General features: G+C 36.8%; 1 protein-coding gene across 1 annotated transcript; it reads right to left on the reverse strand.

The window, feature by feature from the left end:
* Positions 1 to 1150: 1150 nt before the first annotated feature.
* On the reverse strand, positions 1151 to 25526 carry LOC124541772 (heat shock 70 kDa protein cognate 5). Its single transcript, XM_047119719.1, has 14 exons — positions 25246 to 25526; positions 24992 to 25047; positions 23274 to 23361; positions 21585 to 21822; positions 19277 to 19438; positions 17685 to 17775; positions 15413 to 15575; positions 13462 to 13617; positions 11155 to 11301; positions 8909 to 9149; positions 7982 to 8191; positions 5860 to 6047; positions 4870 to 5010; positions 1151 to 2493 (listed from the first exon to the last, which is right to left on the reverse strand). Exons 1-14 carry the CDS (start codon positions 25342 to 25344, stop codon positions 2407 to 2409), a joined length of 2067 nt encoding a protein of 688 aa, XP_046975675.1. The 5' UTR covers positions 25345 to 25526; the 3' UTR covers positions 1151 to 2406.
* Positions 25527 to 26739: the final 1213 nt, after the last annotated feature.

Raw genomic sequence — 26739 nt, forward strand, 5'->3', positions numbered from 1 at the left:
AATTATCCATCATTTGGTAAATATAATAAATAATAAAAAAAACCACAAGATGGCCGAGATGTATAACGTAAAAATATACACATTATAATTTAACTTTTTCAAAAACATTAACAGTTTTCGTGATTGGAATAGATTTTAAAGCGTATTATCAAACAATGGGCGATAAGTGCATATTTCTTCTTCTTCATGACATAGGCAGGCTATCGGGCATATTGTATAGTGATGTACTGAAATATTAACCATTTCCTACATCACCAATGCGCCTGTAGTTACACTGGCTTACCTCTCCAACTGGAACACCAAATACAAAGCATTGCTTGCATCGGGTTGGTTAGTGTACTTTTAGTACTCATTGGACAGAAACGATATTATATACATAATTATTTAATTTTACGAGCTATAATTAATTTATTGTGCAATCAATATACCTATATACTACCTTGTATATAACATATATTCGAGTGATCAAAGATTTAAATTGATAACTAACGTGTACAGTCAGAACAAAAAGGTTAAAAAAAAAAAGAAAAATATCACTCATCACCCTTTAAATCTACTTAAATGCAAAATAAAGCTTCGCCACATCCTATCTATCCAAAATACGCTAAAAAATCTATTACATACGAACAAACAAACGTACATACAATTATAATTATTAATATATTACACGAGAAAAGGCAATTTTAAAAAAACAACTTATCGGATACCAGTCCTTTATACTATATAACAATTTTATCGACAGTGTTTAGTTGAAAATATATGAAATTTTTATAATCTATCATAACTTCACTGGTTATTTGGCAGACTAACAAAATACCATATATTTTCATGTAACAAAAAAAAAAAAACAAAACGGGGGGAAAATAGTCTACAAGGAATTTCGCCTACAAATTACATTAAAGACTAACAACTACGAGGCTCTGCGACGACTCGCTCTCATCTCGATGAGACTGTAGTAACGTCCCTACACTAACATACTTAGCAATAATTGTATTCCGTGAAATTGTATAATGGCATTGCATCAATTTAATACTTAACTTGAAAAAAAAACAATACAGGCGCGGAAGTTGGACGAGACATGGGTAATGTCGTGTTATCAATTATGGCAACTCCATAAGGCTCAAGAAGAATTAACAGCCATCTTCTTTTGGAGGGACATATGTGTGGGTTCCACAAGGATCAATTCTTAGCTCATTTCTCTTCCTCGTTTACATAAATGATGAAAATAAATCAACTAAGATTCTTACAGGGGTCTTCTCAGATCTGAATTCGAAACAATCCCTATATTAAGTCGAATGGATATTAAAACACTTGCTATCCGTTTTTAAATCCACACACGAGTATCTATAGATGAATACAATCATATTCAACTGTATAGCTTCTAAAATACGTCCAGAAATCTCTTCCCAGCAGAGTACATTAATAAGCTCTATAGGAGCACTCAGACAACACTAGACTTGTGATGGTCCCTGCACATCAAACCACTGATGAAAACAATATCTTCAAAGACTGGCCCGCTTTTAAAACACAAAATAATTAGTAACTTGTGTATAATTTTAGCTTAAAATCCGCGCCCTTTTCATGTAATCGATAATTTATTACACAGACCACTTTGTTTGTACGATTTCATTTCAATTGAATATATACAAAATATGAACGCATTGAATTCAGGAAAGCCTTCCTTTAATCATAACTTAGCCAATATTTTTGACAAACGTATACCTTTTCTTATACTGTCACATTGGAAAGAGAAGACATGACAGTAGTCATCTCTGTCACACTCTTCCGCCTGTGATTCCTTTATTATTTAATTTCGTTCATTGTCTTTATAACATAGCTCGTGACACTTTATATCATTCCTACTTTATTCGTCGATATTTTAGTTAGACAGACGGCTTCAAATAAGTTGGAGAGGATAAAGCCGCACACATATAACTTTGAAATGTAAAAATAGTCACATATGAAACACATTAATTATAGAAAGCGCTATTAAAATTATGATCTCAGATCATTTAACGTTCAGAATATAAAGACCTTCTAGGTGTGTTCATATTTATCTAAGTTTATTCGTATTAAACTTTCTCTGTGAATCACGGGTTCAATAAAGATTTTCTTCTTGTCCTATCCCTATATTGTGATGTATTAATATAGCCAAGATCCTTTTAGACGTAGAGACATTATCAAACTATACAATGCCTCTATACGTATCTATCGAGACAATTTCCTGACATTCAAGCGTTCACATCTCGTATAACATCCACAACGACATCTCTATTCAATTATTGTGACATTATAAATTTATACAATACATATCGGGTACAGAAACGTTTCCATTGCAACATTCGGCTGTATTTGGTTGAATTATATATTTACAGTACTTATATACTTCCTAACGTTTTTTTTAAATTAATTCTTCTTCTCTTCCTTCTTTTCGTCCTCGCCGGGCGTCTGCGTTTGGGACGCGCCGGATGAACCCTCGCGTTCGGCTGCCATCTGAAAGCAGAGCAATAAAATGTAACACACAAAAAACATATTCCGAGAGGTTGCATTATATTTAACACTATGCACATGTAACAAATTACTGTGACTACAAGCTGTATGTAATGTTACATACATTACAATTTTTTTTTGTTTTTTATGGAACAGACTAGCATATGGGCCACCTGATGGTAAGCGGTCACCTTCACCCATAGACAATGACGCTGGAAGAAATATCAACTATTCCTTACATCGTCAATGCGCCACCAACCTTGGGAACTAAGATGCTATGTCCCTTGTACCGGAACACAACAATACTGAGTACTGTTATTTACCCAGGCGGGCTTGCACAAAGCCCTACCAACAAGTGATCTCGGCTAATATATCTTTATTTATAATAACATCAATCAAATGCACAGCCCACTGCTGGGCTAAGGATTCGTCTTCTTTGAGGAGAAAGTTAGAAGCATATACCACCACACTGTTTCAACTCGCATTACAAGATACACATGTGGCAGAATTTCATTGAAATAAGACACATGCATGTTTTCTTAAGATGTTTTCCTCTTTCAGCGTGCACGAGATGTGTTACAAACGCAGATTAAGTAATCATCTAATGGTATGAACCAGCAATCATCGGTTAAGATGCAAGCGTTCTAACCACTGAGCAATCTCAACTCTTTTACAATACTATTCCAGATCATCGAACCTGGACACTTTCCTATCATATCAGATTTGGCGTCCCATAAGATTATGAGACACAAAAGGCACTTATACACTTTAATATCTCGTGAAGTAAATCTAGGCAATCTTGGACACTCGCTTAGTAGGATATCTAGGACTACCTAGAATGTATTAGAAGTGTATGTGTATGCAGGGAAGGCAATGGATCGTCAGATTTACGATTTACCATAAACAGTCATCCTTTGCGTGTAATTTAGCACATTTGCTTGACCACTAAACCAATTTCATAGGTGAGGTGGCTCAAAAACGTGCACGATTGTAATTCCTCCAGCGAGGTTGGTTTTGTAATTGATTTAACATAATTTATTGAAATCTAATAATATAAAATAATCTATAGTAGACATAGATTCGTCAAAATGGCTTTCAATGTTGGTATAGTGCGACACAACTTAGATGTCGCATCGGCAAAATTCGTAAAACCGATCACATCCGAATTGAGCACGCTATCACAAATTATCAATATTTATTTCTCTATATGATCTTTACACAAAGGTAATAACTTGTAATATCACATGACCTAATATATTCGTCAATTTGACGCGTCGATTTACATGCACTAGCTTTCTCTGACGCGGGAATCTATAGCGACGAATAGCGTCGAATGGCGCGATAGGGAGCTATTTCTATTGGTTGTGTGAATCGGCAGTAATCGGTTTGATTTTCATTCCATTGCATTTTCCGATGACACATCTAATTTGTGTCGTACTATAAGTTATAAGTGGAACTTTTGAATTACTACTATTATAAATGTGAAAGTCTGTCGCTCTTTAACGACCAAACCTCTGAACCGAATGTGATGAAATTTGGTTTGAAGCAAACTTGAACTCTGAGAAAGGTCATAGGTTACTTTTTTTGCCTGACACGTGACAACCAACACCCTAAAACGCGAGCAAAGTCGCGTGCCACTACTAGTAAAGATATATTAGCTGAGATCTATTTGTAGTGCAAAATATAGCATAGTTACCAGCAAGTAAGTTGAGTCTGATGAATTATAAATACAAATTTTAGAAACATTGAATCACTATTCCGATTTAGAAGAGTTTATAATCTATTATAATACTAAAACTTGAGCCCATTTCATTATTGTTTTGCATAATAAATAAAATCAAACAACGGAGCCAAAAATCTGATAAATATCACTCAACTGAGGTGCTACATGCTACATATTCTACAACAAATATTTCAAGTTTATAGTCTCATCCTCCTGCCCTTATCCTAATTGTATTTGCGGTCGGCGCAGCATGTCTTCTCCTTCCACACTTCTCTGTCTGACGTCATCTCACAAGTAACATTCTCTCTAACCATATCATCTTTCACTCAATCCATCCATCGTTTCCTTGGTCGTCCTTTACCTCTATATCTATTCACATCCATGCCATCCACATCAAGACCATCCTGACGGTTTTCTTTTTTTTTTTATGGTATAGGTTGGCGGACGAGCATATGGACCACCTGATGGTAAGTGGTCACCATCGCCCATAGACAATGATGCTGGAAGAAATATTAACTATTCCTTACATCGTCAATGTGCCACCAAACTTGGGAACTAAGATGTTATGTCCCTTGTGCCTGTAGTTACACTGGCTCACTCACCCATCAAACCGGAACACTACAATACTGAGTACTGTGTTAAAATTATAGACATACCTTTTTGTAGGCCTGTTCGAAGAGTTTTAGGCTGGCCTGTTGCAACTGGCCGGTCGCTGAGCGGATTGCCTCTGGGTCTGCTGTCTCCTTCTGTGCTAACAGTTCACGGAGCTTGGCCATTTCACCGCGGAGCTTGTCACACTGCAATATTAAAAAAAAAAACATATAGTTCATATTTAAGATGGACCAAATGTGGACCGAAATGGTCTGAATATATGAATGTGAAAGTGGTATAGGTTGGAAATCTGATCCAAAAAATATTACACAATTCGAATCGAAGAAATATCAGTGAGAATTTCCTACAAAAAGTTATAAAATAATTAGTAGACTCTCTACTGAATATTTTTTTTAGTTACTGATATCCATTGCACCACCTAAGCTGACGGATTTAATAAAATTAAAATTTGCACACGGATTTCGTAAGGAACAAGCCTAATATAGCGAGATAACATTTCACTTGTGATGTAAATTGTAATGGAATCAGTGGCAGTATGTTTCCACAGATTATGTAAAATCTCTAACACTTAAGATGGGTTTTTAAAAGACCGATTACTAAGATTACATAGTTTCTTCGTATATATATGTAGACATCGTAAATATCTCATACACAAGTAATGCATAAGGGGGTAAAAATGCCATACAATCTAGCACCCTGCTTTGCCACGCGAATATTAATATTCGGGTGGTTTAAATCGAATGCAGCATCAATCTATACAACAACAACTGCAACAACAGCCTGTAAATTCCCACTGCTGGGCTAAAGGCCTCCTCTCCCTTTGGAAGATGGTTTGGAACATATTCCACCGTGCTGTCCAGTGGCAGAATTTCGATGAAATTAGACACATGCAGGTTTCCTCAATTATAAACACAATTAAGCACATATACATAGCGGTGCTTGTGCGTGAACCCGCAATCATCGGCCAAGATGCACGCGTTCTAACCACTGGGCCATCTCAGCTCCTGTACAGTGTATATGGTGACGTCAGGTACCTCGTCCTGAGGCAGGTGAGCGCGGTACTCGTCGAGCTTGCTGTCGGTGTCGTGCAGGACGCCCTCAGCCTGGTTCGTGGCCTCCACACGCTCGCGCCTGTCCTTGTCGGAGGCAGCGAACTGCTCGGCAGCCTTCACCATGTTCTCGATCTCGTCCTTGGACAGGCCACCTGACGACTGGATCACGACTGGAAATCATCAGAGAATCATTAGTGACAAGCTTTTTACCTTTTTTATTGTCGACCTCCATGGTCAAGTGGTGTGTACACCGGTTTTCATGGGTACGCCACTCTGAGGTGCCGAGTTCTATTCCCGTTCGAGTCGATGTAGATTACCATTAGTTTTCTATGTTGTCTTGGGTCTGGGTGTTTGTGGTACCGTAGTTACTTCTGGTTTCCATAAGACAAGTGCTTCAGCTACTTACATTGGGATCAGAGTAATGTATGTGATGTGAGAGATATGTTGACTGTACAGGAGCTGAGATGGCCCAGTGGTTAGAACGCGTGCATCTTAACCGATGATTGCGTGTTCAAATACAAGCACCACTATGTATGTGTGCTTAATTTGTGTTTATAATTCATCTCGTGCTCAGCGGTGAAGGAAAACATCGCGAGGAAACCTGCATGTGACAAATTTCATTGAAATTCTGCCACATGTGCATTCCACCAACCAGCATTGGAACAGCGTGGTGGAATATGTTCCAAGCCCTCTCCTTAATGGAAGAGGAGGCCTTATCTCAGCAGTGGGAAATTTACAGGCTGTTACTTTACTTTAACTTTTATTTAATTTACTACTTGGATCACAAGGGACATAACATATCAGTTCCCAAGGTTGGTGGCACATTGACGATGTAAGGGATAGTTAATGTTTCTTACAGCGTCATTGTCTATGGGTGATGGTGACCACTTACCACCAGTTGGCCCATTAGCTCGTCCGCCAACCTATACCATAAAATAAAAAATAAATACTACATCCACAGGCTCGCAGCTGCCTTTTTTTTACATTTTATATTCAACATTTTGGCGTTTTATATTTTATACTAAACATCAGCAGATCTACGCTGGACCGAACCAGTTATGGTAATCCAGATAAGAATAAAAACAAATCATTACACAGTATAAAACAAAGTAGCAAACGCTATCTGTCCCTATGTATACTTAGATCTTTGAAATTACGCAACGGATTTTGATGCGGTTTTTTTAATAGATAGAGTGATTCGAGAGGGAGGCTTTTTTGTACATAATACATGGACAATATAGTAAAGACGCAAGAAGTCTGTAGTATATTTAGTATCAGCATTGTAGCTTAAATTTTATTCTACATGTTTGAATGTAGCACGATTTCTAGGAAAGCCGTAGGTATAAGCACCTACGACTAGCTGGTACCGCGCGTTTCTATAGCGTCGCTGCAGGCACGGGCGCATTGGCGCGAGCGCTTTTCGACGACGCAACTACTCTTAATCTAAACTAATAATATTATCTGTACTTATATTTAATTATGTACTTCATATAATTGTTCACATAATAACTTATAATAGACACATAAAGCCATTTAAACACAATAAACAGTCTATCAAGCAGATCGGACACACATTATATAATTATTAAACAAACTACAAGGCCAATAGCAGTGACCATGGCTATTTATTTTCGTTATATACTTAAAATAAAGGTTAGTGATCAAAAGCACCTTGATATAGTAATTGTAAGAAAATAAATTCATCCATGTTATATATATCTATTATATAAAATATATCCATCCTTTAAAGTCACTGCGCAAAAATCTTTGATATTAAGCAGAGTTTATTTGCCAGTTATTATCAAGTATTTTGTTTTTCAAACCAATAAGTAACACTTACTTATTGATTATCAAATGTAATGCTTCTATATTTAATAAAGGATTTGGTTTAATTTGAGATGTTATGTCCCTTGAGCCTGTAGTTATAGTACGACACAACTTAGATGTAGCGTCGGCGTCGTTCTATTGGTTGTTTGTGGCAGTAATCGGTTTTATTGAATTTGCCGACGCTACATCTAAGCTGTGTCGTACTATACATGTATTCAAAGATATCACCTATCACATGTTCGAGGCTAATGAAAGCGCATGTTGATATAAAACTCACTCTGTTGCTCCTTGCCGGTGCCCTTGTCTCTGGCGGACACGTGTACGATGCCGTTGGCGTCGATGTCGAAGGTGACCTCGATCTGTGGGACGCCCCGCGGCGCCGGCGGGATGCCCACGAGGGAGAACTGTCCGAGGAGTTTGTTGTCTGTGGCCATCTCACGCTCGCCTTGGTGGACCTTGATCTCGACTTGAGTCTGGCCGTCGGCAGCTGTAATACATTGAAATGTTTAGACCGGCAACTGATATGTGACAATATTCTATAAACATCGATAGATTGACGACAACTAAGAAAAAAAACTAAAAGTAGTTATAAAAATTGGTAGGAATTAAATGACTTCTTTAAAGGTCAATACAATACATGCAAAACGAAAATCAAAAGGACACACAGATATGTATAATACACAAATATATCTAAGGTAAATAAAATCTGTTTGTATGTATGTAGGAGGTAATCTCCAGAACTTAAATTTTTTTTCCCTGAAAGATATCCTATTCCTGAGTTCTAAAGGGAACCTTCAATCTATTTACATCAGATCATTTGGTAATAAATAGTATCCGTGCAAAATCGAGGGACCCACCCTAGTAATTAATATACTGGAAGCGGATTCTTGGAAAAGTCTGTTTGAAAGTCTAAAGTTATATTTTAAAATATATTGTATGTGCAACTGAATATTGGAGTTTAATTGAAAACTTCGCTGCCACCTACTGGAAAAGCGTCGTTACATCTCAGAAGTGGGATCGCCCATAATACCAAGTACTATCATTTTAAAAATACTATTTTTAATTAAGACAATAATTCTCTGTTAACATATTCCTCTAAAAACTTGACTAAAATCTATTAAAAACTTTAAAAAGTAAAGAAAGGGTTCGTTCTGTCTACTGTCTAATCTTGGTATTTCTATGAATATCACAGGGCATAGCTCACCGGTGGAGAAGACCTGGCTCTTCTTGGTGGGTATGGTGGTATTCCTTGTGATGAGCTTCGTGAACACGCCGCCCAGCGTCTCGATGCCGAGCGACAGCGGCGTCACGTCGAGCAGCAGGATGTCGGTCACGTCGCCCGCCAGCACGCCGCCCTGCACGGCCGCGCCCACGGCGACCGCCTCGTCCGGGTTCACGGCGCGCGACGGCGCCCGACCGAAGATCTCCTGCACCGTGGATTGCACCTGCGGGACCACCACACGTCACCACCCGCCACACTGCCACTGCCAGCCAGTACACTGCCAGCTCAACCCAGGAGAACAGGGTTCAAATACATACACGACATTTTCTATTTCACAACTTGCAAGTTAGAGCTACAGATGCTACTTAGAGCATTATTATTTGCAAATCATCGGGCCCACCACACGTTACCACACGCCCTACTGTACTATTTTAAACCCCCCCCCCCGCCCCAACCGCTTCGTGCAGGGGGAGAGCAGGGTTCAGATACACGACATTTTCTATTTCACAACTTGCAAGTACAAGTACCATTATTATTTGTAAATCATCAGGCCCACCACACGTCACCACCCACCCCACTGCCACTACTGTACTACTTTAACCCCCCGCCCCAACCGCTTCGTGCAGGGGGAAAGCAGGATTCAGATACACGACATTTTCTATTCCACAACTTGCAAGTCTAAGTACCATTATTATTTGCAAATCATCGGGCCCACCACACGTTACCACACGCCCTACTGCCGCTACTGTACTACTTTAACCCCCTCTCGCTTCGTGCAGGGGGAGTGTCCCCCCCCTGGTTCAGATACCCCCTACATTTTCTATTACACAACTTACAAGACCAAGTATCATTATTATTTGCAAATCATGTAAACTACAACAATGAAAATTTAATCAAAATAAAATAAAAAATTATTACAAGCAACACCAATGATATTCTAATAAACAGATATGTTATATCCATACTAAACAATAGAAAACAGTGTGCCGCGCCGGGGACCGTTTATTTTACATTTCGTTACAAGTAAAAAGGATAGCTTGATAGAAACAATAAGTAAAAGGGATAACTAGATGTTTTAATTACGCAAAACGTATTACTACGTAATTATGATGTATTATAACGTATTACTACGTAAAACGACTAAAGGCAAACGTCCCAATTAGGACGTTTTCTAGTCTTCACTTTTTGCGCGTTAATAACATATCTGTTTACTACAACATCATTGAGCAACACCTAAATAGCTACTGTGTTGCCAGTTTTCATAATAAAAATCACACTCAAAATTCATATCTATGTCGAAAATGTTTATAAAAAAGAGTTTTCTTTAGAGTGTGAGTGTCTGAATGATTATAACCCGAGCATGTACAAACTGGAACGGGGAATATATCCTCATATTGATCTAGCACCGGTCGATATGACGGCCTAACCAGCCGCAGTGAACGAGCTGGTATCGGTTTGTGCATACAGTGCTTATATGGAAAAAATCTATGCATGGTAAGATGTATTCTAACTGAAACTATTCTTTAGACTATTCGCTCCTTCTCAAGTGTTGCTCCCCCTAAGGGGGTACTTTATTAACTTTATGTATCCCCTTTGGGTAAATATATAGGATAGCATGTGAGTGATGCCCCAAAAAACATTATTGGTAGTTGTTGGATTTTCAATGGATTTTAATGGGATCGCGTAGTTGAAACAGGTCTGTTCCAAATACTCCACATAACCCAGCCTCACTAAAATAGTCATTAGATGATAAGGGGTTCCCACCAATCAAAGACATATATCAAAAGGTACTCTAAGATATATAGACTATAACCAATGCAACCACCTCAGGAATCAAGGTTGTCGCAAGTTACTGCAGTCACTCGCACTAACCAGCAGAAAACAACACCAGGTATTACTACTTAATGTTGCCTTAAATTTTCGCGATTATAACACATTTAAATAAAACTAGCGGAACGTTAAGATACCAATTGAGAAATCGTTTGCGGTATTTGTAAATAATATTTCCTTTGTTCTTCAAATAGACAAATGTCACCTTAGTCTACCTGTGACCACGAACGCTGTAAAGTGCTCGAAACGTCGGGATGTCCAAAATAATTAATATACGCGATTCAAATCCGTTATAACTAGTTTTATTTAAAGGTGGGATACTAGCATACGAGCTTGTATGAAGCCCTCCGATGTGTGAAGGGGGGGGGGGGGGTCTAAGTGTGAGGCAGGCAGGTTACCTTGGGCATGCGCGTCATGCCGCCCACGAGGAGCACCTCGCCCACGTCGGTGCGCGACACCTCGGCGTCCTGCAGCGCGCGCTGGCACGGCGCCACCGTGCGGCGGATCAGATCGCCCACGAGCGACTCCAACTTCGAGCGGCTCATCTGACGGGAAGAATAATAGGAACATTAATATGACTCAAACTACAGAATAATAATAATAATAATATTATGTGTGTACACCGGTTTTCATGGATTCGCCACTCTGAGGTCCCGGGTTCGATTCCCGGCCGAGTCGATGTAGATTACCATTAGTTTTCTATGTTGTCTTGGGTCTGGGCGTTTGTGGTACCGTCGTTACTTCTGATTTCCACAACACAAGTGCTTCAGCTACTTACATTGGGATCAGAGTAATGTATGTGATGTTGTCTCATATTTATTATTTATTTATTATATGAGACAACATCACATATAGTAATGTATTGTTATGTATGTGTAACTTATAATATAACTAGCTGCTCCGGCTTCGCACGGGTGCAATACTGATGCTAAATAAACAACAGAATTTGTATAAATACGACATCACGTTACAAACTTCTAAAATTATCAGTGTTTCTTTACTATACCGTCCATGTAATTGTATACAAAAACCTTCCTCTCGAATCACTCTTATATATTTAAATAAATAATAATAATAAATAAATATATAAATATGAGACAACATCACATACATTACTCTGATCCCAATGTAAGTAGCTGAAGCACTTGTGTTGTGGAAATCAGAAGTAACGATACCACAAACACCCAGACCAATGACATCATAGAAAACTAATGGTAATCTACATCGACTCGGCCGGGAATCGAACCCGGGACCTCAAAGTGGCGTACCCATGAAAACCGGTGTACACCCCACTCGACCATGGAGGTCGTCAAAATGTACTCTTTTTCAATTTTGTTCATACAACAAACAACAACAACAACAGCCTGTAAATTCCCACTGCTGGGCTAAAGGCCTCCTCTCCCTTTTGAGGAGAAGGTTTGGAACATATTCCACCACGCTGTTTCAATGCGGGTTGGTGGAATACACATGTGGCAGAATTTCTATGAAATTTGTCACATGCAGGTTTCCCCGCGATGTTTTCCTTCACCGCTGAGCACGAGATGAATTATAAAGACAAATTAAGCACATGAATCAGCGGTGCTTGCCTGGGTTTGAACCCGCAATCATCGGTTAAGATGCACGCGTTCTAACCACTGGGCTATCTCGACTCTTGTCAATTTTGTTCTTAAGCTCGTCATCGTCAATACACATACACAGATAAAAAAAAGAAAATCAGTTGAAAAACAGAGAAGAAAGTACTGAAATGGAGATCTTAACTACATATTATAAAATAAAGTCTCCCGGCCGCGCTTGTCTGTCTGTATGTTCGCTGTAAACTCCAAAACTACTGAGCGGATTTTCATGCTATTTCCACTAAAAGATAGAAGAATTCATAAGGAAGCTTTTATAAAGGGGTTAGTGTGTGTATTATTGCGAACAATTGGCAAAATCATTCAACAAAAATTATATCTTCGTTTCCTTTGCCTATTTATATATATAACAAAAAAATGTAACAAAACATATTTGACCCACCTCGTCATACAGACGAGAGCGGGTGGTTTCATTTTGTATTTAATCTTGCACTTGTTAATTACATTTAAGCATATTTACTTTAAATGACAAGTCAAAGTGCATCTTTGTTCATTTCTCATGTATAGTTTTAATTTTAGATTATCCTACCTACCTACCTAGATGCATGAGATTTCAGGATTAATCTGGGTGCTATTTCAATAGGCTATTTGACTGATTTTTAAAATCCATTTTATATTGTTTAATAGAAGTTAAGGAACCCAGTAAAAGTTGTGTTTTTTATTTCTAGTACATATTTGCCGAAATATATCATATTAAAAATTCCATGTTTAAATAACGCGCGAAAACGATACTTGGACAATATGGCGCTGCAATGGGATCGGTGACGTCACTTTCATATATTTTAATCTGTGGTACGTATAGTAGAAAAGCAAAGTTTACAAGAGACTTCATCATAAGCCCGGCCAATCAGGAGCGTTTTGTGTCACGTGACAAACGTTTAAAAAAAATTGATGGTTTTTTTAATAAATTAAGTATTATTTTCAACTTTCGTTAGTAATTAACCATTTTTAAACTCATAATATACACTGATTACAATATTTCACAGTTCATTTCTCGCATTGTCAAATAGCCTATTGTACATATATATAGATTTAATATTTAAGAAAATATTCAATTATTGTGAATGTGTATACCTTCAAGTTCATGTGCTTCGGGCCCGAGGCATCCATAGTGAGGTAGGGCAGGTTGATGTCAGTCTGCAGCGAACCGGACAGTTCAATCTTTGCCTTCTCAGCTGCTTCTTTAAGACGCTGCATGGCCATCGCGTCCTTGCGGATATCGATACCTTGCTGGAAATAAAACGAGATAATACTATTAACAAAACAAAATTCTTTTTTTTTTTTCTCTTTAATTTAAGTAGCTTGGTCCTTTCTTGGACTACGTCGCTCCATAGAGTACACAAAATTTTATAAATAATCTATATCAACTTAAGAGCTACTAAACATATTGTTAGATACACTGTTAGCCCGGAGACACTTTTTATATAACCGTAATAATGCCACAGCTTCATCTGATACAGGTAACAAAACAAAATTACTTTTATAACAAATTTATTGAAAGGACATAAAATAATAAAGATTAACAACAAATTACTTCAATCAATTTCTGGTTTTCTAATAATATTAAAAAACAGTAAAACAATGATACGCCTGACCGTATTTCGCGCCACCTCCCGCCAGTCCCGCCAAAAAGAGAAAGAATTTTAAAAGACATCTGTCAGCTTGACGCGTGACGTTCGGAAAGTCACACTAATTCTCCTTATAATACATTAATAAACATAATTATGACAATTTAGGCTACATATATATGGGTCATTAATACGGTAGGAATTTACGTACTAACTTCGTGCTACGACGGAGCCTACACGATGGAAGCGCACAGACTATTCCGCTCTCGTGAAGATCAGTATCTCCGTCCTAGAAACTGTCATTCACTTCGTTGCCGAGTGTGATGTGTGTATGTGAGTGTGTGAGTGTGTGTGTGTGTTTGTGTGTGTGTGTTTGTGTGTGTGTGTGTGTGTGTGTGTGTGTGTGTGTGTGTGTGTGTGTGTGTGTGTGTGGTGTGTGTGTGTGTGTGTGTGTGTGTGTGTGAGTGTGTGTGTTGTGTGTGTGGTGTGTGTGTGTGTGTGGTGTGTGGTGTGTAACTTTAACAAGCTCAATCACCCTAGTAACACGCCCCTATGATATCTGACGATCGTACTGATTTCGTTGTTAATACGACATATATAAATATATAACAGCTCACAGTGACAGGGGACTGCTTCGTTCGCCCAGAGGATCGGAATTGCGATTCAACGGGGAAACGCTGCTGGCATTCTTGCCGCCATTGCACGCGGTCAAGATTCATACAGTAACTATTTTGAATTCAATTCTGTTAAAAATATCAAGCTTACTTGTACAGGGTATAGCTTAAGCTCAAACTCAAATTACTCTATTCAACATAGAAGCATTACACTTATTGATGGTCAAATCAAACACTACCTCCGGTTCGGAAAAGGGAGCATCCTGACCTGAGAACCGGCGAAAGAAACTCAGTGGGTCTTTTTTTTCTCAAATTAATAAGATACTTAATTGTATATGAAAAGAAACAGCCAGGAGGTGATCGATTCATTCCCAAAGCGTGCTATATATTTTTTTTAATTTGGCAACAGAAGCATTTTGAACGCTTTCTGTGATCTTGTTGTAGAAGCGTATACCCCACAAAAGAGTTACTGACTCTACGCAGTCGAGTTACAGGCTAGGCCAAGCTTTTGAACCTCTATTTTTTTTATTTTATTTTTATGGTATAGGTTGGCGGACGAGCATATGGGCCACCTGATGGTAAGTAGTCACCATCGCCCATAGACATTGACGCTGTAAGAATTATTAACTATTCCTTACATCGTCAATATGCCACCAACCTTGGGAACTAAAATGCTATGTCCCTTGTGCCTGTAGTTACACTGACTCAGCCTTCAAACCGGAACACAACAATACTGAGTACTGTTATTTGGCGGTAGAATAACTGATGAGTGGGTGGTGCCTACCCAGACGGGCTTGCACAAAGCCCTACCACCAAGTCTTAGTACATTAAAAACCAACTCACGTCTCTCTTAAACTCGTCGACGAGGAAGTTGACGATGACGTTGTCAAAGTCCTCGCCCCCCAGCAGAGTGTCGCCGTTTGTGGACTTCACCTCGAACACGCCCTTCTGTATTTCGAGCACCGATATGTCGAATGTACCACCGCCGAGGTCGTACACTGCGATACTGTAAAAAAATAATAATAATCTTCATAAAACAAATATAACTAGCTCAGAGATGAAATAATGAGGATGAGGAGATGGCAGAACGCAGTTATAGTTCCAATCGTCTTATCTACAACAGGAGTCATACCAGTCCTTAAAAAGATTTGCCAAAAAATACATTCATCCAGTTACAGAAAGCTATCATACTAAATACTTGCAGAATAGTAAGAAAATTCCTATCCCAAAATACCCCATATATCCAATCAAACACCCCACTTTAAGACAGATGTGCACTCAGCCTAGCTGCATGTCGACTGAATCCGGCAAAATTATGCTGATTAACTTTACATATATATAAAAATAATAAAAATAATAATTGAAGTCAAAAACAAAGACCCGCTTACAACAGCAGCCTGTAAATTCCCACTGCTGGGCTAAAGGCCTCCTCTCCCTTTGAGGAGAAGGTTTGGAACATATTTCACTACGCTGTTCCAATTCCGGTTGGTGGAATACACATGTGGCAGAATTTCTATGAAATTTGTCACATACAGGTTTCCTCACGATGTTTTCCTTCACCGCCGAGCACGAGATGAATTATAAAGACAAATTAAGCACATGAATCAGCGGTGCTTGCCTGGTTTTGAACCCGCAATCATCGGTTAAGATACACGCGTTCTAACCACGCGGCCATCTCGACTCTAAGAGATTAAAATCTATATTAATATTACAAATATGAAAGTAACTCTGACTAATCTGTCGCTCTTTTACAACCAAACCGCTGAATCGAATTTGATGAAATTTGATATGAAGCAAACTTCAAGAAAAGACAGACTACTTATTTACCTGAGACATGATAACTGAAACTCTAAAACGCAAACGAAGCCTATAAGGCTATATGACTCATCAAGACAAGATTATATAACAAGGTAGTAAGAAGGGATCAAGATGACCTTGATCCTTGCCCAAGAGAGGATGCTCTTGGCCGATTCTTATAAATAAATATCAATAGTTTAATTTCTTTATGTAATGTAGCGCGGTTTCTAGGAAGATCAGCGGCAAGTAAGCCGTGACCAGCTGGTACCGCGCGTTGGTCTCGCATCGCTGCAAATGAACAAGCGTATGACACGCGAGCTATGATCGGCGATGCGAAATATACAAAACTTTACACAAGGCCAAAGGTAAAAAAAATTTTCACTTCTTCAGCAAAATGGTAAGTTTCATCATAAAAATAGTTACAAAAAATATATTAATACTTCTTTCCTACGAGCCACTGTTTCTGTGGTATTACGTTTTCAAAAGTTGTAAAATTTAACCAATTCTCAGCTTGACCGGACTATTTTGCATAACAGAAGTCTGTTGATCTAATCATTACATAGTATAAAACAAAGTCGCTTTCTCTGTCCCTATATCCCTATGTGTGCTTACATCTTGGAAATTACGCAACGGATTTTGATGCGGTTTTTTTTAATAGATAGAGTGATTCGGCAAGATTTTTATGGACAATAGAGAGATAAATAAGATAGCCGAGATGGTCCAGTGGTCAGAACACGTGCATCTTAACCTATGATTGCGGATTCAAACCCAGGCAAGCACCGCTGATTCATGTGCTTAATTTGTCTTCATAATTCATCTCGTGCTCAGCGGTGAAGGAAAACATCGTTAAGAAACCTGCATGTGACAAATTTCATAGAAATTCTGCCACATGTGCATTCCACCAACACGCATTGGAACAGCGTGGTCGAATGTGTTCCAAACCTCCTCAAAGGGAGAGGAGGCCTTTAGCCCAGCGGTGGGAATTTACAGGCTGTTGTTGTTGTTTATGGACAATATAGTAAAGAAACACTGATACTTTTACAAGTTTCAAATGTGATGTCGTATATAAACAAATTCTGTAGCATATTTAGTATCAGTATAACACCCGTGCGGAGTCGGGGCGGGGTTTTTAATAGATACAGTGATTCAGCAAGATTTTTATATACAATACATGGACAATATAATGGAGAAACACTGATAATTTTACAAGTTTCTAATGTGATGTCGTATATAAACAAATTCTATAGTATATTTAGTATCAGTATAGCACCCGTGCGGAGTCGGGTCGGGGCGCTAGTATCGCATTGTTCGTACTCACACTCGATCCTCAGTCTTGTCCATGCCGTAGGCGAGCGCGGCGGCGGTCGGCTCGTTGATTACACGCAACACATTCAGACCGGAAATTTGTCCTGAAAACACAAAAAAAAAAAATTACATACAATTTCATTTACACACATAATCAAAATATACTTTACTAGTATATTAGCTTTGCTCGCATTGGTCAGGCATGATACAGTGAAACTTGGTTTAGTGGGACCTGGATGAGTGAAATACCTCCATAACTGGAACCCATGCTGCGGTCCCATCACTTTGGCATTGAATTACCTCTGTCAGTGGGACGAAGCAAACTCTATAACTGGGATTTGTTATTTTGTTTTATCATTACAATAACCTCTACAAATGAGACTGCAAGTGATTTTTTATGCCTAACTTCTGTAACTGTGATAACATTGTTTTGTATTTTTTCTAACTTATTCTTTTTCTACACGCAAAACCGCACTTAACTATGTATGTAATTTGAGGTATCAATGACTCCCAAGTTTATTTATAGTTTATTTATACCATATATAAGTGAAACAACATTACAGGCCCCTTTGAAATTTAACTTATCCAGGTTTCACTGTATTACTTAAAGTAGACTCTCTCAAGAATGTAAGACTCGTCACTACCGGCTCGAAATTATATCATATATCGACTTGGACAATGGACTTTGGTAAAAACTATCTTTTATTTTATCTATTAACCCATCCTATCTGGTACACATCTTTTTTCTTTGGTTTAATAGCTGGTTTTGTAAACTATTATTGGTCTCGATATTGAATCAAAAATTGGTTCAGTATAATTTTTTTGTTTTTATGGGCCACCTGATGGAAAGACAATCACCCATAGACAATGACGCTGTAAGGAATAGTTACTATTCCTTACATCGTCAATGTGCCATCAACCTTGGGAACTAAGATGTTATGTCCCTTGTGTCTGGAGTTACACTGGCTAGTCATACATATACATAGGCTTGTGGCATAGTTACAATTACGTAATATAAAAGTAAAATATAATGTAGCGCGGTTTCTAGGAAGACCAGCGGCAAGCAAGCCGTGACCAGCTGGTACCGCGCCTTAGTCTGGCATCGCTGCAAACGAACAAGCGTATGGAACGCGAGCTGTGATCGGCGATGCTATATATATATATATTAAACTAGACACATATACGTATACGCCTGATTGGCCGGGCTTATGATGAAGTCACTTTTATTGTAAACCATGCTTTTCTACAGTATGTACCAGATTAAAATACAAGAAAGTGACGTCACCGACCCCATTGCAGCGCCATATTGTCCAAGTAGCGTTTTTGCGCGCTATCTAAATATGGACAAATATGCACTAGAAATAACAAAATCAACTTTTACTGGGTCCCTTAACTTCTACTAAATAATATAAAATGGATTTTAAAAACCAGTCAAATAGCCTATTAGGAAGACTTCAGGCTCAAGATGGCTTAAACAGAGTAAACACATTTAGTTTCCAGACTCCGGACTGCCCAAATCTAACAACTATCTATACATCTGGACCTGGGATTCTTCTCCCTCCACGGGCTTATATGATAATCAAGGAACAGTCTAAACAATCGTACCGGCATCCTTGGTGGCCTGACGCTGGGAATCGTTGAAGTAAGCCGGCACCGTCACGACGGCGTTCTTCACGCTCGTGTTCAGATAGGCCTCCGCTGTCTCCTTCATCTTCATCAAAACGAACGCACCGATCTGACTCGGCGAGTAGACTTTACCGTCGCTGCCTGTAAAAGTATTAGTAATTCGAGATTAGTTTCTTTTTTGTCTTAAACTTTCGGGTTAAAAAACTTTATTTCTCATAAGAATTTTACAATTCACTTAAATGAGATTACAGAATATTATATACTAGATTACAAAATTTAGAGTTCTCGTATCTTGGAAGCATGCATCACACAGATATAACTAAATACATATTTTATAAAATTATTTTAAACAAAGTATAAACAAACTTACAATTTAAATTTTCGCGATTATTAGATATTTAAACAAGTCTACCCGTGACCACGAACGCTGTAAAGTGCTCGAAACGTCGGGATGTCAAAAATAATTAATATACGCGATTGAAATGCGTTATAACTAGTTTTTTTTCTTCTTTTTATCACATAAACAGCAATACATTACTATTTATTTATATATGCTGATAATTAGTGTATTGTAAACTTATTTACGATACGACATAAGAATATATTTTTGTTAGTATTCTTTTGCTGACCTTACTCTTAGTTGACGGACATTAAAGACATTTTGTAAGCAAGAGTCATTCACTAACTAATAATACGCGGATAACAATTTGCAAGTGAATTGTGAATACAATAAGACCTTTTCATCCGCCCTAATGTTGCCAGGAAGAAATATATAAATATCTTTAGCAACTATGGCCATCTTAACTTTTTTAATATAAAGTTAGTGTAATGCTTCTATATTGCTTGAAAGAATATAAGGGAAAACATTAGTATTTGCCCACAATGGAACAAGGAAGTGGAATAAGGTTCAAACCTTCTTAAAAGAAAGAGGTTGCCCAGCATTGGGCAGGATAGTGATGGGAAAGTCACTTGCCAATTTCATCCAGAATACAGACGGTACAAAAACATCGTCGTCGCGTGTATCACCTTGCTGATTATGTACCATTTTGGATCATCAGTTAGGCGGCCCATGTAACTTAAAATATTCGTTGGGACTTACAAATTCTATTAGTTATAAGAATTCGATCGACACAATCTACACATATAAGAAAGTTGGTCCGTCTGTTTGTAATATTAGAAAAGGCGTTTTTTACTCAATGCATATGTATATATACACGGTACATATACCAAAACAACATTTTTTACAATTTTTGTCCGTCTGTCTGTTTGTTCCGGCTAATCTCGAACGATTGGTCCGATTTTGACGGGACTTTCACTGGCAGATAACTGATATAATAGGGAGTAACTTAGACTACAATATTCTTATTTTTGTTATATCAAATATAATGTATAAATAATCATATAAAATATAATGTAGCGCGGTTTCTAGGAAGGTCCACGGCAATATAACCGTGACCAGCTGGTATCGCGCGTTGGTCTCGCATCGCTGCAAATGAACAAGCGTATGGGACGCGAGCTGTGATCGGCGATGCGTTTGTAACCTAAAATTTTACTTTGATAGAGGATAGGTTAGTTTCTTTGAAAAACAAACCCATCTTTGTTCCACTAGGTATTCAACATAGCACAAAGAGCTCTGCTAATGGGTTAGACAATAGTTCAACGCCATAGCCAATAGTTGTTGTTTTTTAAATTTACCACCTGTAAATTTAAAAAAAAAACAACATAGAATCATTACACTATCTTATTTAAAGTAATTTTGTTTTGTATAGCCGATTGTTGTTTTAATATAAAACAATTTCATAAAGAGTAAAATAATAGGCTATTTGACAATGCGAAAAATAAATTGTGAATTATTGTAATCAGTGTATATTATGAGTTTAAAAATGGCTATTTACTAACGAAACTTGAAAATAATACTTAATTTATTCAAAAATCAATAACTAAAAATGCATTTTTTCAAATGTTTGTCACGAATTTTTAATATGAAGATTTTTTGGCAAAAATGTATTAGAAATAAAAATATCTACTTTTACTGGGTACCTGGTACCTTAACTTCTACTAAATAATATAAAATGGATTTTAAAAACCAGTCAAATAGCCTATTGTTTTTTTTTTTTTTTTAATAATAGCGTGCAATAATCTACATGATTGTTAATTTAATAATCACCTCTTCTAAAGTTTTTTTTAACCTAAACACAGAAAAAATTAGACACCTAGGTTCCTATAGTACAAATACAAAAGATGATCCACAAATTTGGTATAATGTTGGCCAAACGATGGTACAAACCTTGGACCCAAGCGTCGCCATTCGATGCCTTAACGACTTTGTAGGACAAATTCTTCATGTCCTTCTGCACTTCTGGGTCATCGAACCTCCTTCCGATGAGTCGCTTGGTAGCGTAGAAGGTGTTCCCGCTGTTGGTGACCGCCTGCCTCTTGGCGGGCATACCGACCAATCGCTCGCCGTCCTTGCTGAAGGCCACGTGGGATGGCGTCGTTCTAGAACCTTCGCTGTTCTCGACCACCTGAGAATTGTAGGGGATGGGTTAAATAAAATATGATTTTCTTACTGTATTACTTACAAGATAAGTTACAACAACAACAGCCTGTAAATTCCCACAGCTGGGCTAAAGGCTTCCTCTCCCTTTGAGAAGGTTTTTGGAACATATTCCACCACGCTGTTCCAATTCGGGTTGGTGGAATACACATGTGGCAGAATTTCTATGAAATTTGTCACATGCAGGTTTCCTCACGATGTTTTCCTTCACCGCTGAGCACGAGATGAATTATAAAGACAAATTAAGCACATGAATCCGCGGTGCTTGCCTGGGTTTGAACCCGCAATCATCGGTTAAGATGCACGCGTTCTAACCGCTGGGCCATCTCGGCTCATTTCAATGTATGTATACAGAATATTTTTTTAAGTATATTTCTTGGTACTCAATACTTTTATTGAGTACTTTTAGTTTACCCTGAATGCAGTACTAGACAAGAGAAGTCGAATTCAAGTTTTCTAATATGGTATGGCAGTGTAATATAATATGCCATATTTAGTTTCTAGTGTAGATATATGTTGTCGCAAGCCCACTAAGCATCAAAATTGTTTCATGAATAAAATATTAACAAACAAACATATTGAACTAAGATCCACCTCCTTTTTATGACCCCTTAAATAATAAAACAACATACAGTACAGCATCATCTAAGCAACGTTACTTAGAACTTTAACGTCATATAAATTTATTATTTGGTGGTGTTTAACATTTGAACCAAAACATACTTAAGTCATTTTAGCACTAGGTTATAGAATTAATTAGTTATTTTTAATTGGTATGTAGCACGGTTTCTAGGAAGGTCCACGGCAAGTAAGCTGTGACCAGCTGGTACCGCGCGTTGGTCTCGCATCGCTGCAAATGAACACGCGTATGGAACGCGAGCTATGATCGGCGATGCTATATACATATATATATATTAAACTAGACACATATATGTAATGATGAAATATACTCCTTCAAAAGATTTAGGAGATATACTTTAGCAAGATATGCTTACTGCTTTATAATCTATACATATAATAAAATTGAAGTGTTTGTTTGTAATATTAAAAAAGACGTTTTTTACTCAATGTATACAGGGTATGTATACCAAAAGAACATTTTATACAATTTTTGTCTGTCTGTTTGTTCCGGCTAATCTCTGGAATAGCTGGATTTTTACTGGACTTTCGTTGGCCTTGACTAAGGCTACAATAATATATTTTTTTTTGTGAAATTCAAACGCGTACAAGGTCACGGGCACAGCTAGTAAAAGACTATAAAAATTTAAAATTCCTTTCACATTCAACATCCTTCCATGGTCCTTAAGATCAGTACTCCCCTGGTTTCAGTAATAAGTCACAGTTATCCCTTGTTAACCTATCAAGGTCATAAGGAAACCCCCCCCCCTACTTATTCATGGAAGAAATTAAAATGCATACCTTGGGAGTCTTCCCCTCCATGACGGCGACACAAGAGTTTGTTGTTCCCAAGTCGATACCGATGACAGCGCCACGGACGCCCTCCGACCTTGAACGAACATTATTTCTATATTAAAACCCTATCGCTGATAATTACTTATAAGACTCCATACAAAGTATCAGTATTTTATACTACACATAAAATAAAATTGGAGTGTCTATTTGTAATATTAAAATAGCCCTTTTTTACTAAATGCATATGTATTTGTTGGTTTGTCTGTTTGTTTGTTCCGGATAATCTCTGGAATGGCTGGACAGATTTTGCCAGGACTTTCACTGGCAGATAACTGATATAATCGGAAGTAACTTAGGTCACAACATATTTTTTTTTGTTAAACCAAACACGCAGTTAGTTTTATATAAAAATAGATTTTATTCAGCTAGTAAGTACTTTGGAATCACAGTTTTACACGAGCATATTCATTTATGTCTTTAAAAGTTAATTTGGTTAATCAATGGTTTTGCTGTCTGTACTATCTAATAATTTTCCAATTGAAAAAGCTCAATATATGAGTTTGAGTCATGTAAGTCTAAATTATGACCCCTGTATCATTCCATCGTCTATATAAAAGTTTTCTTTATAAAAATTACGGATTTGAACTAGAAAATGACAAAATTAAAAATCCATAATACATTTCTCGATATACATATTTTTTTAATTCTGTAGTGGTATGTCTATAATGCCATTATAACATAATCAATTATGTGCTAAGAGCAAAAACATGTAAAAAAAAATGTAAAATGTATGGTACTTATCAATAATAAGACCATAAAATAATTACTTAGTAAAGTTATGACAAATGGGAAACAGTAATTAATTTGATTGCTTATACTTAATACATGTAATACAAAAATTGATGATACAAGTCATTACTGAGATTCTGTTCGTTTTAAATAGAATTTACATTTAGTTTTACTTAAATCGTAATCAAACGTAACTTTTATCTCATTTATTCGCTAAGCAATTTTTTATAGTGGCAACTCTCAATAACCTGAACCAGTTAAACAACTAATAGATATATGAGTAAAAAATATGTTATAATTCTACAAATTTATCTAATTTCCTCAAATCTTTAATATATGTAGACATAATCCCATCCCCGTGTCAATGATTCTTATGCAAAATGTAGATTCAATTATAAGAAACTACTCAGAGTATGATATTATTGTGAGTTTGAGACCAAAGCATTACAAAGTTGGTTTCATTAGCTACTCTTTTAGATAATTTCATCATTTGAAAGTAGAGTATTTCATTCATTCATTCATTACATACATTTTTCATCTAACATATTTCATGTACACACATAATGGTGGTGGTGTTGACTTGCTCCATATTAAATAAGATAAGATTTTTTTAATATATAATTTCATAACGAGTAAAGATGATGCAATTTGTCTCAAAGCTTTGGAATGCGAGTACATTTTATATATTTAAAAAAAAATGTATTAAAAATTGCATCAGTGTTGAAACTTTTGATTTGAGTTCTGATCTTGCAATCTTTACTAAATGTGTGAAATTATATATCATTGCTAAAAAAATACCTCAAATTACAAAGATATTCAATTTAGAACATTTGCAAACAGATTTAACGAGATGTTATATCCCAAGTAAGTGCAAAGGTCGAACGATATAGGTTAGGATAAAATACTTGTATCAAATTAAATTATTTTACACTTACTTATGCCTTTGTTGTAATCCATGTTGTTGGTAGATCGGTACTGTGGGAGCTGCGCTCTGGAAACCGCAAAAGATGCTCCGTTTAATAAAAAAAAAATTATTGCGACATGTGCCCCCCCGGCTAATACCGATATAATTTCACTTATAAAACTTTGGCGCTATTTAAAGAAATGCGTGAAAAATTTCGAATGATCAAGAACATTTGACATACAAACGATTTTCATTCGTTTTTAATATATTAAAAAGGTAACTTACATTTTTGAGAATCGAGGAGAAATTTCTGTGCGTATAGATATCTGAAATGCCGGAACAATCCAACGCCTTTCGGCTTATCACCCGCGTTGCTGTTAACATTGTATTTATTGTGTATTTTACGTACTTATTAAATTATTTCTAATTTATTTCACTTCAGACAAAACCATGTGGATGACGCAACTACTTGAAAGAACAATTTTTCTCTTTTTTAACACCAGAGCGAGCAGCGAGCTTCTCAGATTCTTGCCACACGGAAAATAACGTGCCGAGAACAGTGCGCGGTATGGAATGTTCTCGTTTTAGTACGAAAGATATTTTATTGTCATTGGTGATTACTTAAGCTTGAATGTTTTGATTGGTCAATAATTTCAGCTGTATTATTTTTAACCAATCGTTGCTACCGAATTGACATTTAACTTGATAGTGACAGAAAGAAAAATATTATGTAATATATTACATCAAGTTTCATCAAACCTTACAATGCTTATCGTTTGCAAGAGATTGAGTGTTTTCAGGACTTTAAGTAATAATTAAGAATAGCTTAATTTTCATTTTTTAAAATAGCGATTGTACTTTTATGAAAACAAATTCATTGTCTAACTTGTCACAAAAGATGTCGCTTCTATAATAATTGCAATTTACAACGACACCTATGAATGAATAGCTTTCTTGAAACTTCAAGTTATACACCAATTTTTTGATGATAAAAAATGTAAAATGTGTAAATTATATATTACTTAGTTAGGTTATCAGGTGTAAGAGGCCATACATAGGTATTGGATAGTTATCAAAAGCAAATTTTTTTATTGGAAATTTGGCACTGAATTATTCCATATAATTAGTGATTAATTTTGCTGTAAAAATAAAAACCTGATCAATTAATTCATGTGCATATATTCTTATGTTTAACATCAGTTAATATGGATATCTATGTTGTTTCTTTTATTAATTAAACACTGTGTCGCAATTAGTTATAAGCGCTTCTGGCAACATTGGAATTTAACGCTAAAGTTGTAAATCTACGTGTGTAACAAAGCTAATTATTTAAATTCTGTACAAGTACAAGTTTTATTTACACCTGACTTTTACACCAGAGTGCATCCTCCTTAAACATTAAAATATATTAAATATTTTTGAGTGTTGCGCGCCCAATAATTGTCCGTCTAGCCCTTAACTACCTACATAAATGTAGCACGCGAAAAGCACCCCTTTATTCTATTTGATCTTAACCATTTATATATAAAAATAAAAAACAAATTGAAATTGATATTTTTTTAATAACAAAATGGACGGATTTTTACATAATATCACATAAGATAACAAAGATTTTTTTAATAATATGTGCATAATTTTGAAATGTATTAATCCTATCTTATGAAATCTAATCTAGTCTTATATACATAATAATACTGCTAATGTTTTTGTACGGTTATTTAAGATGAATGCAATGGTTTTCTAGTAAACAGATATGTTATTAACGCGCAAAAAGTGAAG

This window comes from Vanessa cardui, chromosome 28 (assembly GCF_905220365.1).
Source record: "Vanessa cardui chromosome 28, ilVanCard2.1, whole genome shotgun sequence".
NCBI classification, from domain to species: domain Eukaryota; kingdom Metazoa; phylum Arthropoda; class Insecta; order Lepidoptera; family Nymphalidae; genus Vanessa; species Vanessa cardui.

Bases quoted from the DNA above. Each gene is read 5' to 3' on its own strand.
- LOC124541772 (XM_047119719.1), bottom strand. From the start codon at position 25,344: ATGTTAACAGCAACGCGGGTGATAAGCCGAAAGGCGTTGGATTGTTCC. The intron at 23,362-24,991 runs GTAAGTGTAAAA...TGTTCGTTCAAG, and splicing joins GGATTACAACAAAGGCATAA to GTCGGAGGGCGTCCGTGGCG. The intron at 9,150-11,154 runs GTAACCTGCCTG...GTGGTCCCGCAG, and splicing joins GCATGACGCGCATGCCCAAG to GTGCAATCCACGGTGCAGGA.